Source organism: Xyrauchen texanus, chromosome 27 (genome assembly GCF_025860055.1).
Source record: "Xyrauchen texanus isolate HMW12.3.18 chromosome 27, RBS_HiC_50CHRs, whole genome shotgun sequence".
Lineage (NCBI taxonomy): Eukaryota > Metazoa > Chordata > Actinopteri > Cypriniformes > Catostomidae > Xyrauchen > Xyrauchen texanus.
The window spans coordinates 15,054,449-15,075,085 of NC_068302.1; the positions used below are offsets into that span (position 1 = coordinate 15,054,449).

The window sequence follows — 20,637 nt, forward strand, 5'->3', positions numbered from 1 at the left end:
ACTTATTTTCTTTAAAGGGGTCATGACATGGGTTTTTTTATTGTATTATTATGTTCCCTTAGGTGCAATTATAGTATTAATATATTTTTTTTTAAGAAAAACTTTTAAAATCTAGTGATTTATGACCTTTTCCCACCCTGTTTCTCATCCTCTGATTCAAACAGTCTGTTTTGGGGGCGTTTTCCATTTAAGACTTCAGTGTTAACGCCCACTGTTATGATTGGCTAACGTCAGTGCCTATGTATCAATTATTGACGCCCCCAGCCAGAACAATATGCAAGTAAACTAAGTAAAAACACTGTGATTATTCATAATGAATGAAATTGCGCTTTAAAAAGTAGTTTAAAGTTTAAAATAGATTACTTACAGTTTAGCGTCGTCGTTGTTCCCAGAATATTCGGCACGGACTTATCTTTGAGCAACAGTTTTCTGGCAAAGCCAGCATCATATTGAGATTTGTTCTCAAAACAGTCATCCTTAAAATGTACAGAACAAACGCTTAAGTTAACACTGCCGTGACTGGGACGTCCGCAAAAAATAAACTGCATCCATTTTTCCCTGACGTCTGGATCTTTCGGCAGCTTATTCAGAGGTTTTGTTTGACCACAGCCAGGAACAGCACATCTGTGTGGCATCGTAATTTTCCTGTGCACAAGTAGTCTCTGTCAGAGCTCGCTGTCCATCGACTGAACACTTGTGAGGCGCACGGCGATACTGAAATGAGCGTAGTTGTCTTGCGCTTAAAGCGTAGTTATCTTGTGCTGGAGGCGGTCATATGCAAACGCTGGTACGTCACTTCTAACCGACACGTCACTTCTAACCATGAATCCAGAACGAGCTGTATTTTGAGCTTGATTAAATAAATGATTTGTTTAGAATGGGGAGGACGTCTTAAAATATTAAACTTGCAGGACGTTTTAATGATACAAAGACCTCTTATATACCAAAAGATCAAGGCAAATTTGGTTTCTCATGTCATGACCCCTTTAATAATGTACCCAACCTCGAACTAACCATTAGCTCCACTCTTCTCAACAATAGTAACCTACAGAAACAACAATAAAAAGTCTCCTAGGCTACTTGTTTCACTTTACATATAAATACATTAAAATAACACTTAATTTAAAAATGTAGGGGTGTTTCTCAATCAGATTCCAAGTTCAGTAGTCTGGCAAAGCATGCTGGGGACTGAAAATCCTCTGCCTGGTTTCAGCAATAATTGATGCAACACATAGTCCCAACACAACTGAATTAAGTGAACATAGATGGATTGTGCACAATTAAATTAAGTTGAGACCCAATGCTAAAGAATTGTGTTGCATTAGCTTATTTTAAATAAGTTAAATGAGCAAGCTGTAAAAATCACATTGAGTGAACAATCCATTTGCTCAGTGGGTAGCACTGTTGCCTCACATCAAGAAGGTCCAGAGTTCAAGTCGCAGCTCAACTGGGCCTTTCTGTGTGGAGTTTGCATGTTCTCCCCATGTTCGTGTGGGTTTCCTCTGGGTGATCTTGTTTCCCCCACAGTTCAAAAGACATGCAGGTTAAGTTAATTGGAGACCCTAAACTGCCCATTGGTCTGTGTGTGTTGTCCTTTAATGGACTGGCCACCTGTCTGGTGTGTTTCTCTGCCTTCAGCCTGAGACAGCTGGGATAGGCTCCAGCACTACCCGTGACCATACATTGGACAAGTTTAGTATTTTCAATACTAAAGCCAACCAGTTTTTTGGGTCAACAATTTGGTGCCTTTTAAGCCCCAGTACTAGTTATGGTATTTATTATGTTTTATTTCAACCGATTGCAATTTTAATAAGCATGTTCAAAATAATAATGCCTATTTATAATGTGACACCCTGTTACAAATAGTCCATCTTAACCAGCATTCAATTTCCATGCTGGTCTAGGCTGGTTTATGCTGGTTTGGTGCTGGTCTAGCTGGTAGACCAGTACAGCCATGCTTTTCACTAGCTTGTGAAGCTGGTTTACCAGCAAAGTGTTTCTGAAAAAGCTGGTTAAGCTAGCTGTCCATGCACCTTGTTTGTTTGTGGAGTCGCACCAGACTCATCACCAAAATCTACACAAGCTTAAAAACCTGGTGGGAACACCAGCACACCAGCATCCCTCTCTGGGGACCAGCACCCAAAAGACAACATAAGCTGGTGACGAACAATACTGGTCTTTACACACACTGTTGTACGTTTAAAAGTCACATTATAAGTAATTAAAATAATTTTAGTTTATTGCAACTATGTCATGTCCTGATGTCCCCAAAGCATAACATCATTCAAACATCTGAACAACAATAAGTGCTAAATCATCGCATTTCTATATTTCGTTGGATTCATTTGTGGTAAATGTGCAATTTTAACACTCAAAGTGGAGTTTGTTTGTTTTTCCCCTTGACTTATTGTCCTCCCCATTATGTCATGATACTGTGACCTTTAATTCAAAATATATTACATGAAATTACATCACACACTGGAGGTGATCTCAGCCATTCATCAAAATAATGTTAGAGTTATTTGAAGTGTGTAAATCTTCTGGCTATTTTTTCTTCTTTATGTTTTCCTTTATTTTGCCAGGTTAGTCATATGTGATCAACCATAGCACATCCACAGTGGACGGTCCACTTTGCAAAGGGAAGATAGGGGAAATTAATGTCATTTTAAAATATCATTTCATATATTTAGATATCATTCACAGACTATGTAGTGGCTAATTTATTTTCCACTGAATGACTAGCCTGTTACTATCCACCCTGACACAGTCCATTCAACAGAAAGGACCTCTGAATTTTTTTTTAAAGTAATTTAGCTTGAACTGTATATGACTTATAACATATTTAACATGTTCCTTTAATGATGAAACATAAAGAAACTTATAAAAGTATGTTTAATTTTTCAAAAGTTTTAAAGCAGAATGGGCACTGAATTGCATATTCCCAAATGCCTTGTTCTTTTTCTCTGACACCTGTTGATGAAAACGGCTCTGGTAGAAACAGTTACATTCTGATGTACTCTCTAGGGGCTGTTCATATCAGGGCAGTATATCTGCATCACTAAAACAACAATTTCAGAAAGAGGTATACAGCTAAGTGATTATTACAAGCTTAATAGACATTATTTCTACTTGTATTATAGGAAACCAGAAAACTGTTTATCGGAGCACTTGCTTAGTTCAGTTTCCCCCCCTGTGGGTTTAGTTCTCCATGTAACAGACATTAGTTCACTAATCTTTTAAAATACTCCATATTCTTATACTCTTAAGTGAGAAAGACATCAATGCTCACTTAGAGTGCCGTTTGAGCAGGTGGTATTGGGAGGCACTTTAAAATCAATACAGATTTATTTTCTTGTATGGCCTAATTTTACATGTATGAGAGGTGGTAAAAGGCCACTGCACATTGCCAAGTGGCTCTCTACAACTAGCCAGGTCTTCTGGAGATTTATATATCATAATAGGATTGTGGGTAAGCGGTGCTTGGCTTCCTGAATTTATGTGCCTGATTTGTCTGCCCCACTCCTGCTACTCATGCTATCTAATTCACACACTTAGGGACCTACAATAGACAAATGTAATTAGAGAGGAACATAAACATATGGTACCAACATTGTGGATTTAATCCTCACTGCTTACATATGGTTGGATCAATTCTGTGCACAAATGTCAATGCATGTCATTGTAATTTTATTCCGCAATATACTTTGTGTAAGTTGATATTTTTTTGGAGTGGGGTTTACTTAAAAAAAAAAACTAGGAAACAATTTCCACACAGAAATTGTTGGTCATTTTAACAGACCATATTTATGTATGTAATAGACTATGTAGTCTAGTATGATAAACAGGTAATTTTGAGTAGAAAACAATCTTCAGACTTAATAAAGCAAGAAGTTCCTGAATGTAACAACACAATCAACAATAAAAATGGTGTAAATCAACTTGCAAACAGTAACACTATGCAAGTTCATTAAATGTTCAAGCACGCTGGGAAGACCAGCATCGAAAAGTTAAGTCAATTTACAATTACATGTAACATTTACTTAAATTAGCCAATAAAAATAACAAAGGTTTTCTACCTTAGGATTGTTAGATGATTATGCACTGTAGGGATAGCAAACAGACATAAATCATATTTACTTAGAAGCTAAAGCACACATTGTTTCATGTTTGAATTGAGTGCAAATGCAGAATTTACTTAATATTATAAAGTTCATGCCTAAACTAATTTATTCAATGTAGAATGTACTTAATCATTTCTGTTATATTTACTTCAACACAAAATATATTTTTATTGCATTTTATCTTAAATGCAAATATAAACTGACATATCAATTCAAGGCAAATGATCATGCCTGAGTTATCCCTTTTGTGGGCACAGACACAGAATTTCATTTGAGCAAGAATTTTAGTGGAATGAATGTGTAAGAAACCATCAAACTAATTTAATTTTGGTTTTGTTGGTGTAAACATAACATTGCATTACGTGTACATTTATATATAAATGATCATTATGCAACATGTACCCTCAATAACACTTAAATTTCAGCCTAGTTCAGCTGGTAAACAATTAAATAGTTTCTAGAAGCTCCCACAGTAACACCCTCTTTGAAAAGAAACTACAGCTCACCACCTGTAAGCTACATTTACCCCTACCCTATTCAACAATAAACATTTCCACAAACTGAAAAGATTTTCTGTTTAAAACTACGGCAACATTTGAGACAAAGAAAATAACAGGTAGTTTCTCAAGGTGACTGTAACACCTGAAAGAAAGAAGGAAATACTGTACATTTTAGGAATTATTCTCCCACCCACATAGATTTGGATAACATAAAATGAAACAATTTATTTATTTAGTTTGGGATCTGATTTTCAAAGTCTTTGAGCTGCTATTTTATTTTTCATGAAGTCTCAAAGTGTTGCTGAGGTTTTAGTCAGCATGTTCACTACTTATGGCTAAGTCTTAAGTATTTAATTAGTGCCAGCCATTGTTAATCTCTCCCTGTCCCCCATTCAGTACACACTCACACACACACACCTAAACACCTCAACATGTGACCCTATCACTACAGGATTACTCAACCTCCCCAGAATACTTAATCACATGGTAGTGTACAGAGGAGGATTTGTATGTGCTGCAGTAACTGCACAGTGTTGTGACAAATTTCCAGTATGACAACTAGCCTGGTGTTCTCTAGTGTAGTGTACCCTATACTGTTTATAATATTTTACATGTTGGATAAAGACAGAGTACAAGGGTCATTCGTATGTAACTTTAAAGGGATAGTGCATCCATAAAAATGAAAATTCTCTCTTCATTTACTAACTCTCATGCCATCCACAATTTTTTAGAAGAATATCTCAGCTCTGTAGGTCTATACAATGCAAGTAAATGGCGATCAGGCCTTTGAAGCTCCAAAATGGAGATAAAGTTATCATAAACATAATCCATATAACTCCATTGGTTTAATCAATGTCTTCTGAAGTAATCCAGTTGTTTTGGGTGAGAACAAACCAAAATATAACACATTTTTCACCAGGCATCTCGCCATTGGAGTCTCTAGCCACGATCACGATTGCAAGCTCGATTACACTTCCTAGTGCTTGACACATATGCAGTGCGCTAGATAGGAAGTTTAATCGAGCTTGAAATAATGATCGCCAAGGAGACTGCTTTCAAGAGTAATAGGAAAAAAGGACTTATAATTTGTTTTCACTTAAATCCAACTCGATTGCTTCAGAAGACTTGGATCAAACCCCTGGAGTCTTATATGTTTATGCTGATTTTATCTCCTTTCTGGGGCTTCAAATGTCTGATCACCATTTACTTTCATTGTATAGACCTACAGAGCTGAGATATTCTTCTAAAAAATTGTGGCTGGCATGAGGGTTAGTAAATGAAGAGAGAATTTTCATTTTTGTGTGATCTAGGCCTAACCATTTAAGATTTTGAGTCAAAACCCCTATTATTGGCTACATATGTGTTTCCCAAGCAGTGGTTTTGTATGTTGATTTCAAGCACTTAGTTCAATACACTCTTAGATTAGAATAACCTTTGTAAATTCTGTCTTCTAAACAGGGCCGGCCCATCCTCCAGGTGGTACCGTCGGGCCGCCTAGGGCCTGACGTGCCTGGGGGGGCCATGCAAATAAGTGCAAAAGAGTCATAAGATTCAAAAACATTGATGACATTTTGTTTGTAATTCTCAGCAATTCAATAGTTTCTAACGCGCATACACTCAAAGAGATTGTGCAACATGCGTGGACATGATCATTTACCATACAAATCACAATGATGGTGAAAACTAAAAACAATATACTGTATTAAGTATAAAATGAGCACTGAATAATCACAAAAAGACAAATAACTGAAAGTTACAATTAATACAATAAGTGTATCTATATGGTCAAGAAGTAAAGATAAGCATACACACTAATCTGCATAACTTATTCGTAACTCAAAGCGTTGCTGGGAACTGGAGCGCAGCTTCTTATAACATTTCTATTAGACACAGTTTGCACCTTGCTGACTAATGGGCACGCCTGACAGAAACACAGAAAATAAGTTATGAAAAATATTGCTTTGTGGCTATTTACTGTAAGACTTTGAGGCTTCTTTTGTATAAAGGATAGCAGAAACAGTGCTTGTCAAATCATTAGAGCTTTTCATGTTTTCTCAAGAATAATCTGCTGAGGAAGGAATTCAGACGCTGTCGATATAAAGATGCAAAAAACCTCACATAGAGTGAACATATGAGCAATTAATCTGGAAAATAACCAAACCATTCTATCTGCAAAGATCTCTGCTCTCTAAGAGGGATGTGTTTATCCTGTACATTTGTTTACAAATGTATATTTTGAGGTGTTGTGTTTATAGGCCCTATTTAAAATCTGTAATTTTATTGCTGTAGTTACCTGATTTTCCCTGACGTTTTAACTTCTATTCACTTCTGCACACATTCTGGCCAACTTATTGTTTTCATTGATTTTGTTGCTCTAAACAAACATTTACACATAGTTATGTGGGAAGTTCAAGCATTGTCAGCCGTGTCCTATACTATTAAAACTATCTAAAATTATTATTATTATTATTTTGTCACTTTAATGGTTGTATTTGTTAACATGAACTAACAATAAACAATACTTTATAATCTTGGTTAATGTTAATTACTCATTTTAAAGTTAAATTAGTTAAGACAATATGAACTAATATGAGCAAACAAAAAACAATTGTATTTTTATAAATTGACAAGATGAATAAATGCTGAAAAATTGTATTATACATTGTAATGATACCTAATGCAAACCTTATTAAAATGTTTCCCAGTAAGCAGTTTCCATGACTTCATATTAATTGAGACATTGGTTCATTTGTACTTCTAGAAAAATAAGATCAAAATAAGGCGATAAAATGGTGACTTGTCACACCACCTAAAATACACTTTTCCCTTATGCATGCATGCAGAGTTTATCTTCATGTTGGGAACAAAAGCTATTGGTATTCTTTTTTAGTGATTTCTATTAAAAAAACAAACATCTCATCCTGTTTGCAGTGGTTCTATGTTCGATGTTTTAAAGTTATGAGAATTTTCACACCAGGGAGCCCATTTTCATGATTTTGCCTAGGGCCCCACAAATCCACGGACCAGACCTGCCTCTAATCTAAAATTACAATATCTTCCTATTTTCTGCTATAAGTGGTGGGTATTCAAGTGATCACAATATCACACTAGCATATATTCAGGCAAGGATCAATAATGAAGGTAGATTTTAACTGAAAGGGTGAACTGTGGTCTCAAGTCAAGGGTTTTTCACAAGTGTCAGGTTGGAGCAAATTTAAGCAAAGTTAAATGTCATACATTTATTCATTAAAATATTTGTTTTCCAAAACAACGGCTTGATATTTTTGAACATCTCCTTTTACATTTAGCTATTTAATGAATTGTTTTAGGTTTCATAATTGTTTTACCGTTCAAATGTAGCTGAAATGCGTATAAGCTGTTTAATGGCAGGTTTCAATGCGACATTTCTCAACGTACTGTATAATCTCTACCACTAGAGGGCACACTTAACTTTAAATGAATGTGCAACAAGTGACGCTGTTGTTGAAGTTCATACAAGAATTCATGCAAGCAAACCAAACACTCGGGTATTTGATCCAAAAGCCACACACATACATATATTACTGTATGCAGTACATTTAAATGCCCAAAATGGCACAAGGCGAGAGTGAGAAAAATAGAAAGATAAAGTGTTGTGTGAGACATAAAGAATTATCAAGGGACAGAGGAAGAGAGAGAGCGAGAGACAGAGAGAGAGAGAGAGAGAGAGTGAATGACCCTTTTGAAACTTGGTTCACATAACAATACTATAGACTTCTATTTTTCAGCCAATATAAGAATTTAGACCTGTTATTAACTTACAAGTTATTCACGGTTTTATAATGTGGATAGATTATTAAAAGTGTTCTCTTTCTAGAGGGGAAACTCCTAAAATGTATGTTAATCTTACAGTGGATTCATAAAGAATTCAGACCCCTTCATTTTTTCACACTTTGTTATGTTGCAGCCTTATGCTAAAATGCTTTAAATTATTATATTTTTCACATCAATCTACACCCCATAACCCATAATGACAAAGCAAGAACCAGATTTTTGATAGCTTTATATACTGAAAAGAAAAAAACTGAAATATTACATTGACATATGTATTTAGACCCTTAATTCAGTAGTTGAAGAACCTTTGGCCTCAAGTCTTTTGGGGTATGATGCAAGAAGCTTAGCACACCTGGATTTGGGGATTTTCTTGCCATTCTTCTGTGCAGATACTCTCAAACTCTGTCAGGTTGGATGGGGACCATCGGTGGACAGCCATTTTCTGGACTCTCCAGAGATGTTGGGTTCAAGTCTGGGCTCTGGATGGGCCACTCAAGGACATTCACATAGTTGTCCCTAAGCCACTCTTGCGTTGTCTTGGCTGTGTGCTTAGGGTCATTGTCCTGCTGGAAGGAGACCTCTGGACCAGTCTGAGTCTTTAGGTGCTTTTTTGGGAGAGGCTTCCATCTCGGCCGCTCTGCTTAAATCCCAGATCGGTGGAGTGCTCTAGGAAGAGCCCTGGTTTTGCAGAAATAAATTTGTATGGTCTATAATTCAGCCAGTTTAGTTATTGATAAGATATCAATGTTAAAGGTTCACTCAGTAATTTTTTCCTCATGAGAAAAATGTGACTCCTAAAGATATCAATTGCAATTTTGTTATGTATGTAGGAAATCATAACCACTCACATTAAAATGAAGACTCAGTAACTTTACAAATAGGGTGACCAGATTCCTGCTTGTGGAAAACGGGACCGCCCCATCCCAGCAAAAATGAAATTGATGTATCCTTACCTAGGCGCAGATCAATGCAAAGTAGTAATGGTTGTCACCTTGTACTTTTTTGCTGGCAGCAATGTTTCTCAATGTGCACTTGTCTTTCATGAGTTTATAGTAAAATGCAGAGCAGTGCAGTCCAAAATTAAGACCTTCATGACTGTTACACTGAGACAAGATTTATCCGGTGTCCATGCTGCATTAATTAATGAGCACGCACTCTCCACAGATGCAGATGTCCCAGGCAGGCATAAAACAAACTCCATGACCTAGGCTAAGACTCCGAAGTTGATGGCTCATAGAAAATGTCTGTCCATCTCTCTGATGAGGCCATCTTGTTCATGTTCCACTCAGTAATGCGACGAATGACAATGTTTTTTTGCGCATGCCCACTCATCAAAGAGCTTGGTTACGTCAATCAAACTGAGAGGATTCTGGTGTAGAAGTGTTCGAGGCTGCTCGGGATGTATTTCCACTCTGGGATGTCCCTCAGTAGGGTCAAGTTTTTCTGTGTTCTCAAATGAGTGGCTCCAATTTTGGAGGTAATCCACCAATGCTGAATAAAATTTTCTCACTGCACAAAAGAAATCATCCACTCGGATGTCACCAGCTTCAACCAGGGCATCCAACTGCTTTTTAATGTCAGAGGGTATGAATGATTCCTCCAGCCTGCCTGCAAGACCTTTTTCAGGTCAGAAATGCAAAGCTATGGCCGTGCACAATAGAATGACATGCAAAAAGTCCTTCACTTACATGCACCTTGTCAGATTCTGAACTTTGCTTCACAAAAAAATTGCTAACACTTGGTGTGGCACACTTACTTTAAGCAGCATCCACATGCTTTTTTGTATGAAAATGCTGCTTAATTTCGGTGCGGCATCCACGGGCAATGGAAAAGCGAGCTCCAAAAATCTCACACCTCACTTAACGAAGCTGTCTGTGACTCCTTTTTTTTTAGAAATGTAAACTCTTTTTGAAGATCCTCATTAAATGTGCATGCATGCTTCCATGACATTTTCCCTGCCACAATTATATCTGTGTGCTCTTTCAAACGAACTCTTCAATCAGTTCACTAACTTGATGTCTATTGATAGGGGATTGTGATTGGATAGTTTAATCCAATCATGTACTTGAAATAACACAGTGTGATTTTTCAAGTCTTATCCTTGGCTACCTTTGATTAGAATACTCACTTGACTGTGAAAGCCCCATAGGCAAAAGTGAAATTTTAGGTGAGGGGAAATACGTGACAAAACACAATTTTTTCAGAATAAGTCGGGACACTTAAAAAGGGACTGCCCTGGGAAAAACAGGATGTTACTTATAAAAGCTGTTTTAATCTACATGGAGAGGGTCTGCACATGGGGGCTGCCATGTCAGAATCACATGACCAGCCGAATATTCCTCGCTTAATCTCAGTAACCGCCCTGCTATTTGACACTTTTACTCATTGATTAAAGTAATCATGGCTGACTGTGATTACTAAATTTCTACCTTGGCATCTGAAACTGAAAACTATTGATTTGAAATTATGCTGCATCCAAGCTACTAGGTGTCAGTTTAAGTCCAAGATGACACAAAGAAAAAAGTTACTGAGTGCACCTTTAACCAGCAGTCTGGTTCGGCATCTAATGTGTTAGTAGAGGTTTGCCACAGGAGGGCAACTCCACAATAAAAAAATAGTTCCCTATTGATTCAGTTCACTTGACATTGAATTGAACACGATGGGGAAATTCCTTTTCCACAACCTAGTTGTAGCCCTTGTATCATAACACCAATCTTACGATTGTCAATGATGTTTGAGCACCGTCCCTTTAGGTGCTCATTTGCCCAATATAAGAGGGCGCTCAAGCTTAATTTCTTCAGAATTGTTCTCCTTCAAGACCGACATCATCTCATCTGGACTATGCATCTAGATCAGCTCTCACTTCACCTTCGACGGACACCCATCTGTGGAAGGGATTCCCTTTAGACACCCCCCCCCATGTGGAAGCACAGCGGAGCCACAAAGTAGAGATGGAAGGACCTGTGCAAGTCCAATGAGCCCCTCCATTTTCCCACACAGCGTCTTTGCAAGTGCAGTACACATGTGACAACCTCTGGCACTCTATGAATGAGCACAGTGTTGTTGTATGTGGCATGACTGATGATGATAATGGCAAATGTTCCATGGAGGATGTTGCAGCCCTTCCCCCCAGCGAAGGTGAGGAGCATGCACTGGTGATATGAGTTACTCTGCATCATTGCACGGGCGGTTGAGGAGCTTTACCTTGAGTGGTTGCTTCCTCGAGCGTATTTCTCATCTTTATGTATTTAAAATATACGTTTTAAGTTTCAAGTTGCGTAAAGCAGTCTTTGGTCGTCTTATATAAATGACAAGCCAAAGCATTGTATAATTATCAAAGATAATTATTAATGATAAAAATCAAATAGACATTGATTAGAATCAACATTAGCTTTTTAATACTTTAAATCAACAATCATCAAAGATAACCATCAGTTATCAAAATCAATAGAATATTAATTATTATCAAAAATAATTATCAATTATCAAAATAAATACAATATTAATAAGGAATATTGATTAAGGATCCACCACCCTGGAATCAGGGACTAATAACCAGGTAGTATAGCAGTCTCATTATAGGATTGTTCTTTTAGGAAAATCGACGTCTGAAGAACATAGACATTCAAAAGAGGAACAATGAAGGCTTGAATCCGAGCATTGACATCCCCTGTCAGCCCTTGACACAGGTGCATACAGAACAATACCAAAAAACCTCTCTTTAAAGTATAACAATATTTATTCATGCAGTAAGATAAATGAATAATCAATACAATGCATTCAAAAAACCTCCGACATCCAACTACAAACTAAACAGTAATATGATTAGATATGGTAACAAATAAGCCTATAATACATAAGAGGAAGATATGTGTGTGTGAATGGGTGTTTGTGTGTGTGTGTGTAAGGAGTGGAGCCCACAAATTGGTGAACGTGGCTCTCGTGGAGAGTATGTCACATGAGTTTTCCATCCAGAGAAGGTGGCTGCAAATGTGGGGATAGAGACTGGTTAATGGCATCTGCCCATTTAACGCTTGTCTACACTGATACGATAACTTAGGGACAAAGCTAGACTCTATCGACAAGTTATCTGTTCGCCAAATGTGTGTGCGGGTATGTTTGTGAGGGGTTGAGTGTGTGTGTGATGTTAGTACAAGAGAGAGATGACAGAGTGATGGCACGGAAGCCTTTTTTAGCGATCGTGGAAGAGAAGGCAACTCATTCATGGTAACAGTACGTTACAGTAATACCTTGAGTATTATTAGCAGCAATGAGTGGACTCGGCAGTCCGTAAACTGTACAATCAATAACCTTGAAACACAAGAATAACACACTATAATAATCTATCTCTGCCCAGACGTAAACCTCTTACTTGAGTCACGTGAGGACACGGGTAGAATGTGTGTTTGTTTGTCGTTCCTCGAAGCTCGGGTGATAGCGGGAGGCCATTTCCTTGCTCTGTCGGCGGACCGTATGGCAGCTGATTCTCGGTGGGTTGGCGGAGAAAACCAGCCGAAGTCGACTCGGTTGAAGAAGGAAGCGAAATCTTCTTTCTTCACTTCTGTAGGCAAAAGGGTGACGACGCGGATTGCTTGGCTGTCTCCTTTGGATCCATTAGAATGTTCGGTGGAAAACGGAGAAATCTCAACTCATCCAGCGAGATGGAGATTGTGTGGCCAAAGTTTCATGTACGAACGTTACTTCCTGGGGCAACGAGGCTTCACTTGGGAGCAGCAGAGCTGCAACTAGTCACAGTGCATACTGTCGCTGGAAGCAACGCCCAGAAAGGTCTCTGTGGTTTTTACACTCCTGATAATGTCATGGTTGAGGGACGCATTCTGTTGTGCACCTTATCCAATCAGAGTTGAGGGTTCGAACCTTCAGAATTTCACACATAGGTATAAAGTCTGTTTTGGACTCCCTTTGTTTGATTTTGGCACAGTTGTTGTTATCAGGCTGTATGACTGTATGTACAGGGATGCAAACACATGTATGGTCAAAAAAGAGAGAGGTAATCGAAGCACTCTTGCCCCGCGGAAAATATCCAGATACTTACATTGCCACCAACCCCTAACATCCCCGGCCCACCCCTATAGGCACATAGAGTATTATGAAATACTGAAAATCAAATACACCGACACAAATTTGGAATTTCAATTTAATTTTTTAATTCTGAACAATAAACTCTTATTTAACTATCTAGCACTTATTCTTCTTGCTTTACACCTCCTTCCTCTTCTTCCTGGCCACCTCTTGCAATGTATCCAGGGCCTTCCGTCTGGCTGCATTCATTTTCTTTTCAACATGTTTGAGATGTGTCTGCCTCTCTTTGGCCAGAGCGGTGGTCTTGGCCTTCTCGGCACTTTCACATGTAGCACTGCAGCCATACTCCGCCTGCCTCTTCTGCTTTGCCTCCATCCTCTTCTCTCTGTCGGTCTTGTCCCTTCTCCCTGCAGCCCTAATGTTCCGGCAGAGAGTTTTATCAATTGGCCCCATGTTGATGTCATCTCTTTTGAACATGCCAATGCCAGTCTTGCCCCTAGACCTCAGGACATATTTCACAGTCTGCACTGCATCAAAGGGGGAGATCTTCATGTTAGATCTTTTAGCGTCAATCACATCTCCCATGAGACTAAAGGAGGAGTCTACCAGTGGCCCATGGAAGATGGAGAGGGCACCTCTGATAACCAGGCTGAGAGCTGGATACTTCCCCAAACTCATGACATGGGCCCACCACTTCACAATGTCATCTCCATCTTCATACTTGGCCATATTAGGGTCCACATTGTACCTAATGATCTCCTTTGTGATGTCACTTTCTAGGGGCACTAAATGTTTCATGATCCTAGCCAACTCTTTCAGCTGAAGAACAGCCTGGGAATGGCCTCTTACCACAGGATCAATGGAGGACAAGGCCTGTAGGGTCTTACTTTTGAGAGGTAGTTTGTTCTGCATGTACTTGCCACAAGCTGTGTATACCTTGGTCACCTTCCCAATAAAATCCATGATTATCTGCAACACATAACATACAAAAAACATGTTTATCCTGAGTTCATACTCAGGTTTCATGGCTGCAGCACAATGGCAAGTTTCTCAATACTGTTTCCCCTGTTCTGAACCGCTAATGATAAAATGGAAAGAAAATTAAAATAAGTAGTAAACTTTATTTAAAATACTAACCGGATGCTTTGGATGGGCTGCAATCAGGTCTTCTGCGACTTTCCCAACGTAAATCTGGGAGTGAAGTGTGTTATTGGCCAAGTCCAATTCTAGCAATTTGTTTGGCGACATCTTCAGATGCTCGGGCTTGATGAAGCAGGCAAGAAAGTTGATGAACACTTCAAGTTGCTTGTCATGAAGCTTGTAAACCAAGGTTTTACTTCCCTTCAATGAACATAAAAATCACATTTTTATAACTGAACTTGCTGTTGTTTTTTAATAGACATCAGAATCATTTTATTCTGTTGAGTTGCATATACTGTATAGAAAAATACTCACTTGAAAGACCATCACGTATTCCTTCAAAATTGGGAGGACACTAAGGTACACACTAAGATTCAGGTCCACTTTTTGGTTTTCCACCCAAATCTTCTTTACAATTCAGGCCTTCCTTTTCTTCCCCAAATCAGTCATTCCTTCAAAAAGAAATCAAAAAACAAAGATACAATATATAGATAACAGTGCAGATTTGAAGTTTTGCAATACCAATGGTATACATAAAATGTTGCAAAGATTGTAACAGTAGGAGTACTTCTTAGGCTAATAAGATATAATAATAACAATTTACTTGGGACAAAAGTGTCTGCTAAATCATAACCATAAAACAGTAGGTATAGATGTACAACACATTTTATTCATCTGTCTCTCACATAGACAGACACATACAGCATGTTTACTACTAAATACTAAGATTCAGTAGTAGGATTTTAGTTCCTTCTTGACCATATAACAATCTTTTACAATATATACATACATACACAAACATACCCTTCTTGCAGAGATCCTGGTGAATAAATTCAACCCTTCGCTGAGCCTTGTCACTCACACTATGATCTCTGTACAGGTCCTGTAATATTTCATTGTACAGTTCTTGGTCCTGCTTTCCCATAAATCCAAAGTAGAGCACTCTGAACACAGGTAACATTCTTTTAGTGTTGATCCCTACATCATAAGCTGACAACCAGCGATGGGAGACAAATCGCTGGGGATTGGTGGCAGGTATGTCCAGGAACTCTGCTATTTCTTTCAGGTAAGCCAACTGCAAGTCATAACATATGTTACATTACTAGCAACACTCAAAACAGTTAATAAACTAGTTAGAAACTGATTTTTCATAAAACATTAAATGCATGTTCAGATACCTGATCTGATGCCCATTGATGGTCTGTGTGGATGTCTGCAAAGAGCTGCTCCAAGTAGTTTTCAAAAGGTTCTGCAAATCTCTTTGCAGCGTTGTTGACATGATGGCAAGAGTCACCATCCACATCAAGCAGAGTGGGACAATGCCTCTCTCGGATCCTTGTCTCCAGCCCTGATTTGCTCCCGCGCATCACGTTGCATGAGTCTAGCATTATGCTGATAAGGTTCGACCAAGGAATGTCCTTTTTCTGAAAAAAGTCACACATCAACCTCTCCAAACTGGCTGAACTGACTTTTACAACTTCAAGGGAGCCCAGGTGTTCAACCACAACATCATTTAGCTCTTCGTTAAAGTAGCTGACAAGCATAGAAAGGACCTTCTTATAACTACTGGAGGTACTCTCATCCACATTCAGAGAGAAGGGGTATCGTTGTAAGTTAGAGAATGTTTTCTCTGCAAATGTACGGCCCATACCATACACCATTTTGTAAGAAGCTGCAGTGCGGGACAGTTTAATTTGGCTAAGGGCTGCCTTGTCTGCAGCTAGACACTGGCTGAACTCCACCAACACAGGTGCCATTGTCAAAGGTAGAGAGTGCTCAGCAATAACTGCCAGGACCATTGCCTAGTAAATAGAGAAAGAAAATACATAAATTACTCATTTAGTGATTCAGTTTAAACTAATTTTAAACTAATCACCATTTGCTTTGTCCTCATTATGTACTCATTTCCACAAAAATTATTTTTGTTTAACTAGTCTTCAACACACACACACACACACACACACGCACACAAGCACACACGCACACACACACACACACAAACTCACCTCTCCATTAGCAATGCGACTACACATAGGCACTGGAAGCTTAACACTTTCCCTGATCTTCTCTGCTGCTGAGACCTGGTTCTGAGTAGCTGGTAAAGGATCTTCCTTACGGAGGAGTTGTGCCACACTTTGAGTTGATAAGATTGAGGTCACTCTGTTTGTGTGTATGGATGTCTGACAGTGTGCAAACAGGGCATGCACTCCTCTGTTACTGTAGTTAATTTCCTTCATGCAGAGAGTGCATTTAGCACAACCCTTTTTTTCAATTTTCTTAAAAAAGTCAGACAGTATGAATGTGTGTTTGACTGCATGCACCTTGATTGTAGATTCAAGTTTCAGCCAAGACCAATTCCAACTGCTTTTACAGCCTCGATCCATCTGTTGCACAAGAAGTGCCTCACTTTCCTCAATTTCCCTCATTCTGCCAATGAATAGTTGAATATTTTTGTAAAACTGTATCATAACGGAGTGCAAATAGTTCACTCTGCCCCTTTCCACAATGTCTTGTTTAAATGCTGCAATATTTCTCGTTCATTCTGGGGTTGCCATAAAATGTAGAATGTTTGGGTCCATCAGTGCCCTGCGCTACTTAAAAATCATCGTCAGCAGTCTATTTGCGTCAATTTACATTTAAAAAGGGACCTCCTTAAAAATAGCAAAACAATTTTTTAGTAGGATCGCGTAAACAAAACGTTACTATGAGAAAATCAAGGACACGGATATGGAGAAAAAAGTTATGAGAAGTAATGCTTGACGCAATGCTGCTAGCTAACCAACAGTAAGCAAAGTCAAGGGCAATATGTCTAGTTATACTACGGGGCTGTTGAATGCTTGATTCTGATTGGTTGAGAACGTTCTAAGGTGTGCAATTATTTTCAGGGAAACGCACGACTATAGTTTCAAGTAGGTTTGACCGCATTACAGTTCCATATCACTGCGCGTTGTTAACTGTAATAACGGAAAATAGGATACAATTTATAACAAGAAAAAACATGCAGCCCCATGCCCTTGATCTGCAATTTTCTATGTCTAACTTCACAATCAATGGACACATGTAGTTTAATTTTAATAAATAAAGCATATAGTCCTATCTATGATAAATAGAAAATTAAACTGAATATATAAATAAATTAATAGTCCTGCTGCACGGGTTTTCGTAATTATTCCAGATAATATAACAAATAAATAATTATTGATAGGCCTACTTGTTAAAAGGGCTTTGTGCGTTTCATTTATTAGGTTATCTACTGTCAATAATAGAAAACAAGAATGAACGAATTAATTAAAACGAATTGAATTAATACATAAATAATAATATTGACGCACATGCTTTTCTGTCTCATTATTGCAACATCTCTCTCTCTCTCTCTAATAACTGCATTAATAACTGCATAAAAGCCGGGCACACACTTACTCTAAAGCCAGTTATGAATGTAATTTTATACTTATGACTGATCATGCCCAAACGCGTGTTCAGCGCGTTCAGTCGGTGTTCAGAGTCGGTGTTTAAGACCTGCTACAGTCGATGGAAACAGTCAGTCTTTAAATGTTTCAGCAAGTCGTAAGTGTGTCCCCATCATTAGTCTGCTATCAGTGGCTCAAACCTCCATTCCTAACTCTAAAAAAACGTGACCGCATTACCACCTCGGGTGTGCATTATTTTTTATAATAATTCAACGGCCTGTCATCAATTATTCCTTACACATTAACCATAGTAAATCCATGGGCATGCATGCAGCATTTATCTAGCATTAGCCCTAATCTAGCATTAACAACAACATTGGAAAATCGGTAACGTAGGGTTTAATATTACTGTACAAGTCAGGAATTTAATATTAAAATGCATAACGTGCAAACGAACATGATTATAGGCGAACAACTTTTTCTATGTAGCTACAGCCATCCATAATTTGATCTGCTAACAAGCACTAACGTTAGTTTACGCATGATATGTTTTGGCGCGCCGTGTTTTGATTTGCTTATTTCCTATTTACTTGTTTGGTGGATGCAATCCAGAATTACTGTTGGTGAAATTATAATCAGACAGACACCCCCAAAAAAAACTCTTCGAATCAGCACGATTCACACAAGTCACCCAAACTGACGTGAAAAAAGACTGTATGTAGGCCTGCCTTTGTCTCACATCTAAGTACAACATAAAAAAATGTTTATGTGAAAAGTATTGAAAATCAAAATGAGGGACATTTTTTTTTACTTTTACAATTATTTTCACACAATAAAAACATTATAAAAATGTATCCTTTCATATTTTCTACAGCACTATACACTTCCAACAACCAGTTGTGTATTAATAAATGAAAAGATGGATATTTTTCAGTTATTTATTATTTTAAATATGATATAACTGTCACAGACTACTATAACAGTCAGTCGTCAGCTGAGTTAAAAGACAAAAACAGCTGTTGCAACCAGCACCAACATCTTTAAGTCTACGAGTGTCCCAACATGCAATAAAAAGTCTCAGTGTGCAATAGAACACATCCACACACCTTGCAGTCTTCATGTCTACTTGCACACTAGTGGCCAAACACCAGAAATACGCAAGACAAGTGGTTAAGTAGGCCACAATTGAGGGTATTGGGACAGTTCGAACTCTGTCTCAGTTCAAACTCGGGAAAGCATATCCAGTGAAATCTTTTCAGAAAATGCTTGGTTTTATAGCGGCAGCATCCGCCATCATACCATTTGGTCTTTTACACATGAGACCTCTCCAGTGCTGGCTCAAACACCATGTACCGAGTCACGCCTGCCATCAGGGGTGCATGCTCGTTATCATGACTTGCCGATGCCTGGCTGCTCTAGCACCATGGACAGCTCTAAACCTTTATCAGCAGGGTGTGATGCTAGGTTAGGTTTTCAGATGAAAACCATGGATGGTTTGGAAACCATGGAAACCGTGGATGCATCCAACATGGGATGGGGCGCGCTGTGCAGACAATATGTCAGTGGTAGCGTACATAAATCTCCAGGGCGGCACATATGCAACATATGTTCCGCACCATCTGAACTGTGGAGCGGACATACTTTCGCACCAGGGACTGACGGCAGGGGAATGTAGACTTCATCCTCAGATGGTTCTGAGGATTAGGGAAATGTTCGGCAAAGCGGAAGTCAACCTATTTGCCTTTGCGGACACAACCCACTGCCCTCTTTGGTACTCCATGTCCCAAGCCCCACTGGGAGTGGATGCTTTGGCCCACAATTGTCCGACAATATATATATCCCAACATAATATATACTTTGCAGCAAGATGGTCTTCGCAGAACATGTTTGCAAGGTTTTATAACCTAAACATGGCGTCCCTCACTTTGTGAGTCTGTCTAGAGAGCTTACTATTCCATCACCCAGTGGGTGAGCCCAAGCTCCTTATTACAGGTGGGCTGCCTGTTATAATTATAATACAGCCACCTGTGTAGGCTGCTATCCAGCTTACTTCCACTACAAGTCACAAGCACTTCCAATAGAATAAAACCTCCCTCCCTACCTCTGGTTTTGAAGGGGTTAATTATTCTGTGTGTATTATATGACTCATATACTGTAGATCCTAACCAAATTTCCATCTGGTTTTCACCATGTGATTCATTTTCATACACACTTGAAGACAAATAAGTCGCCGCCCCGTGACCTCATATACATATTGTTTTAAGTGTTTCTACCCTGGCACTGTACATCTTAGGGTATGACGCTACGTAGTGTGGCGTGATGGGACTCCCATAGTGTTCATTGCAATGTCAAGTGAACTGAATCGATTGGGAACGTTTCCGGTTACTTATGTAAACTCGGTTCCCTGAGATGAAGGGAACGAGATATTGCAAAACTACTACTTCAGCAGTTCGAGGAACGACCAACACGTTCTTGTCCCTCAGTCAGAAAATTCTGAAGAAATTATGTTTGAGTGGTCGCTTATATTGGGCAAATGCACTTTTGGCCCAGAGCAGCCCACCAAATCCGGCCCACAACACCACACCATAACACACCGGCTCATTAATTTCA

The 20,637-nt window shown here is 38.7% G+C and overlaps 1 protein-coding gene across 2 annotated transcripts; it reads right to left on the reverse strand.

Moving 5' to 3' along the window:
* Window positions 1–13,642: 13,642 nt before the first annotated feature.
* On the reverse strand, window positions 13,643–16,966 carry LOC127621457 (uncharacterized). 2 transcript variants are annotated; one of them, XM_052095050.1, is made up of 5 exons: window positions 16,624–16,966; window positions 15,796–16,419; window positions 15,422–15,692; window positions 14,933–15,069; window positions 14,686–14,818 (listed from the first exon to the last, which is right to left on the reverse strand). In XM_052095050.1, exons 1-4 carry the CDS (start codon window positions 16,852–16,854, stop codon window positions 15,035–15,037), a joined length of 1,161 nt encoding a protein of 386 aa, XP_051951010.1. In that variant the 5' UTR covers window positions 16,855–16,966; the 3' UTR covers window positions 14,686–14,818; window positions 14,933–15,034. The 2 variants fall into 2 exon arrangements, with proteins under 2 accessions (XP_051951011.1, XP_051951010.1); XM_052095051.1 differs by lacking the exons at window positions 15,422–15,692; window positions 15,796–16,419; window positions 16,624–16,966 and adding an exon at window positions 13,643–14,446 and having other exon boundaries at window positions 14,615–14,818; window positions 14,933–15,046.
* Window positions 16,967–20,637: the final 3,671 nt, after the last annotated feature.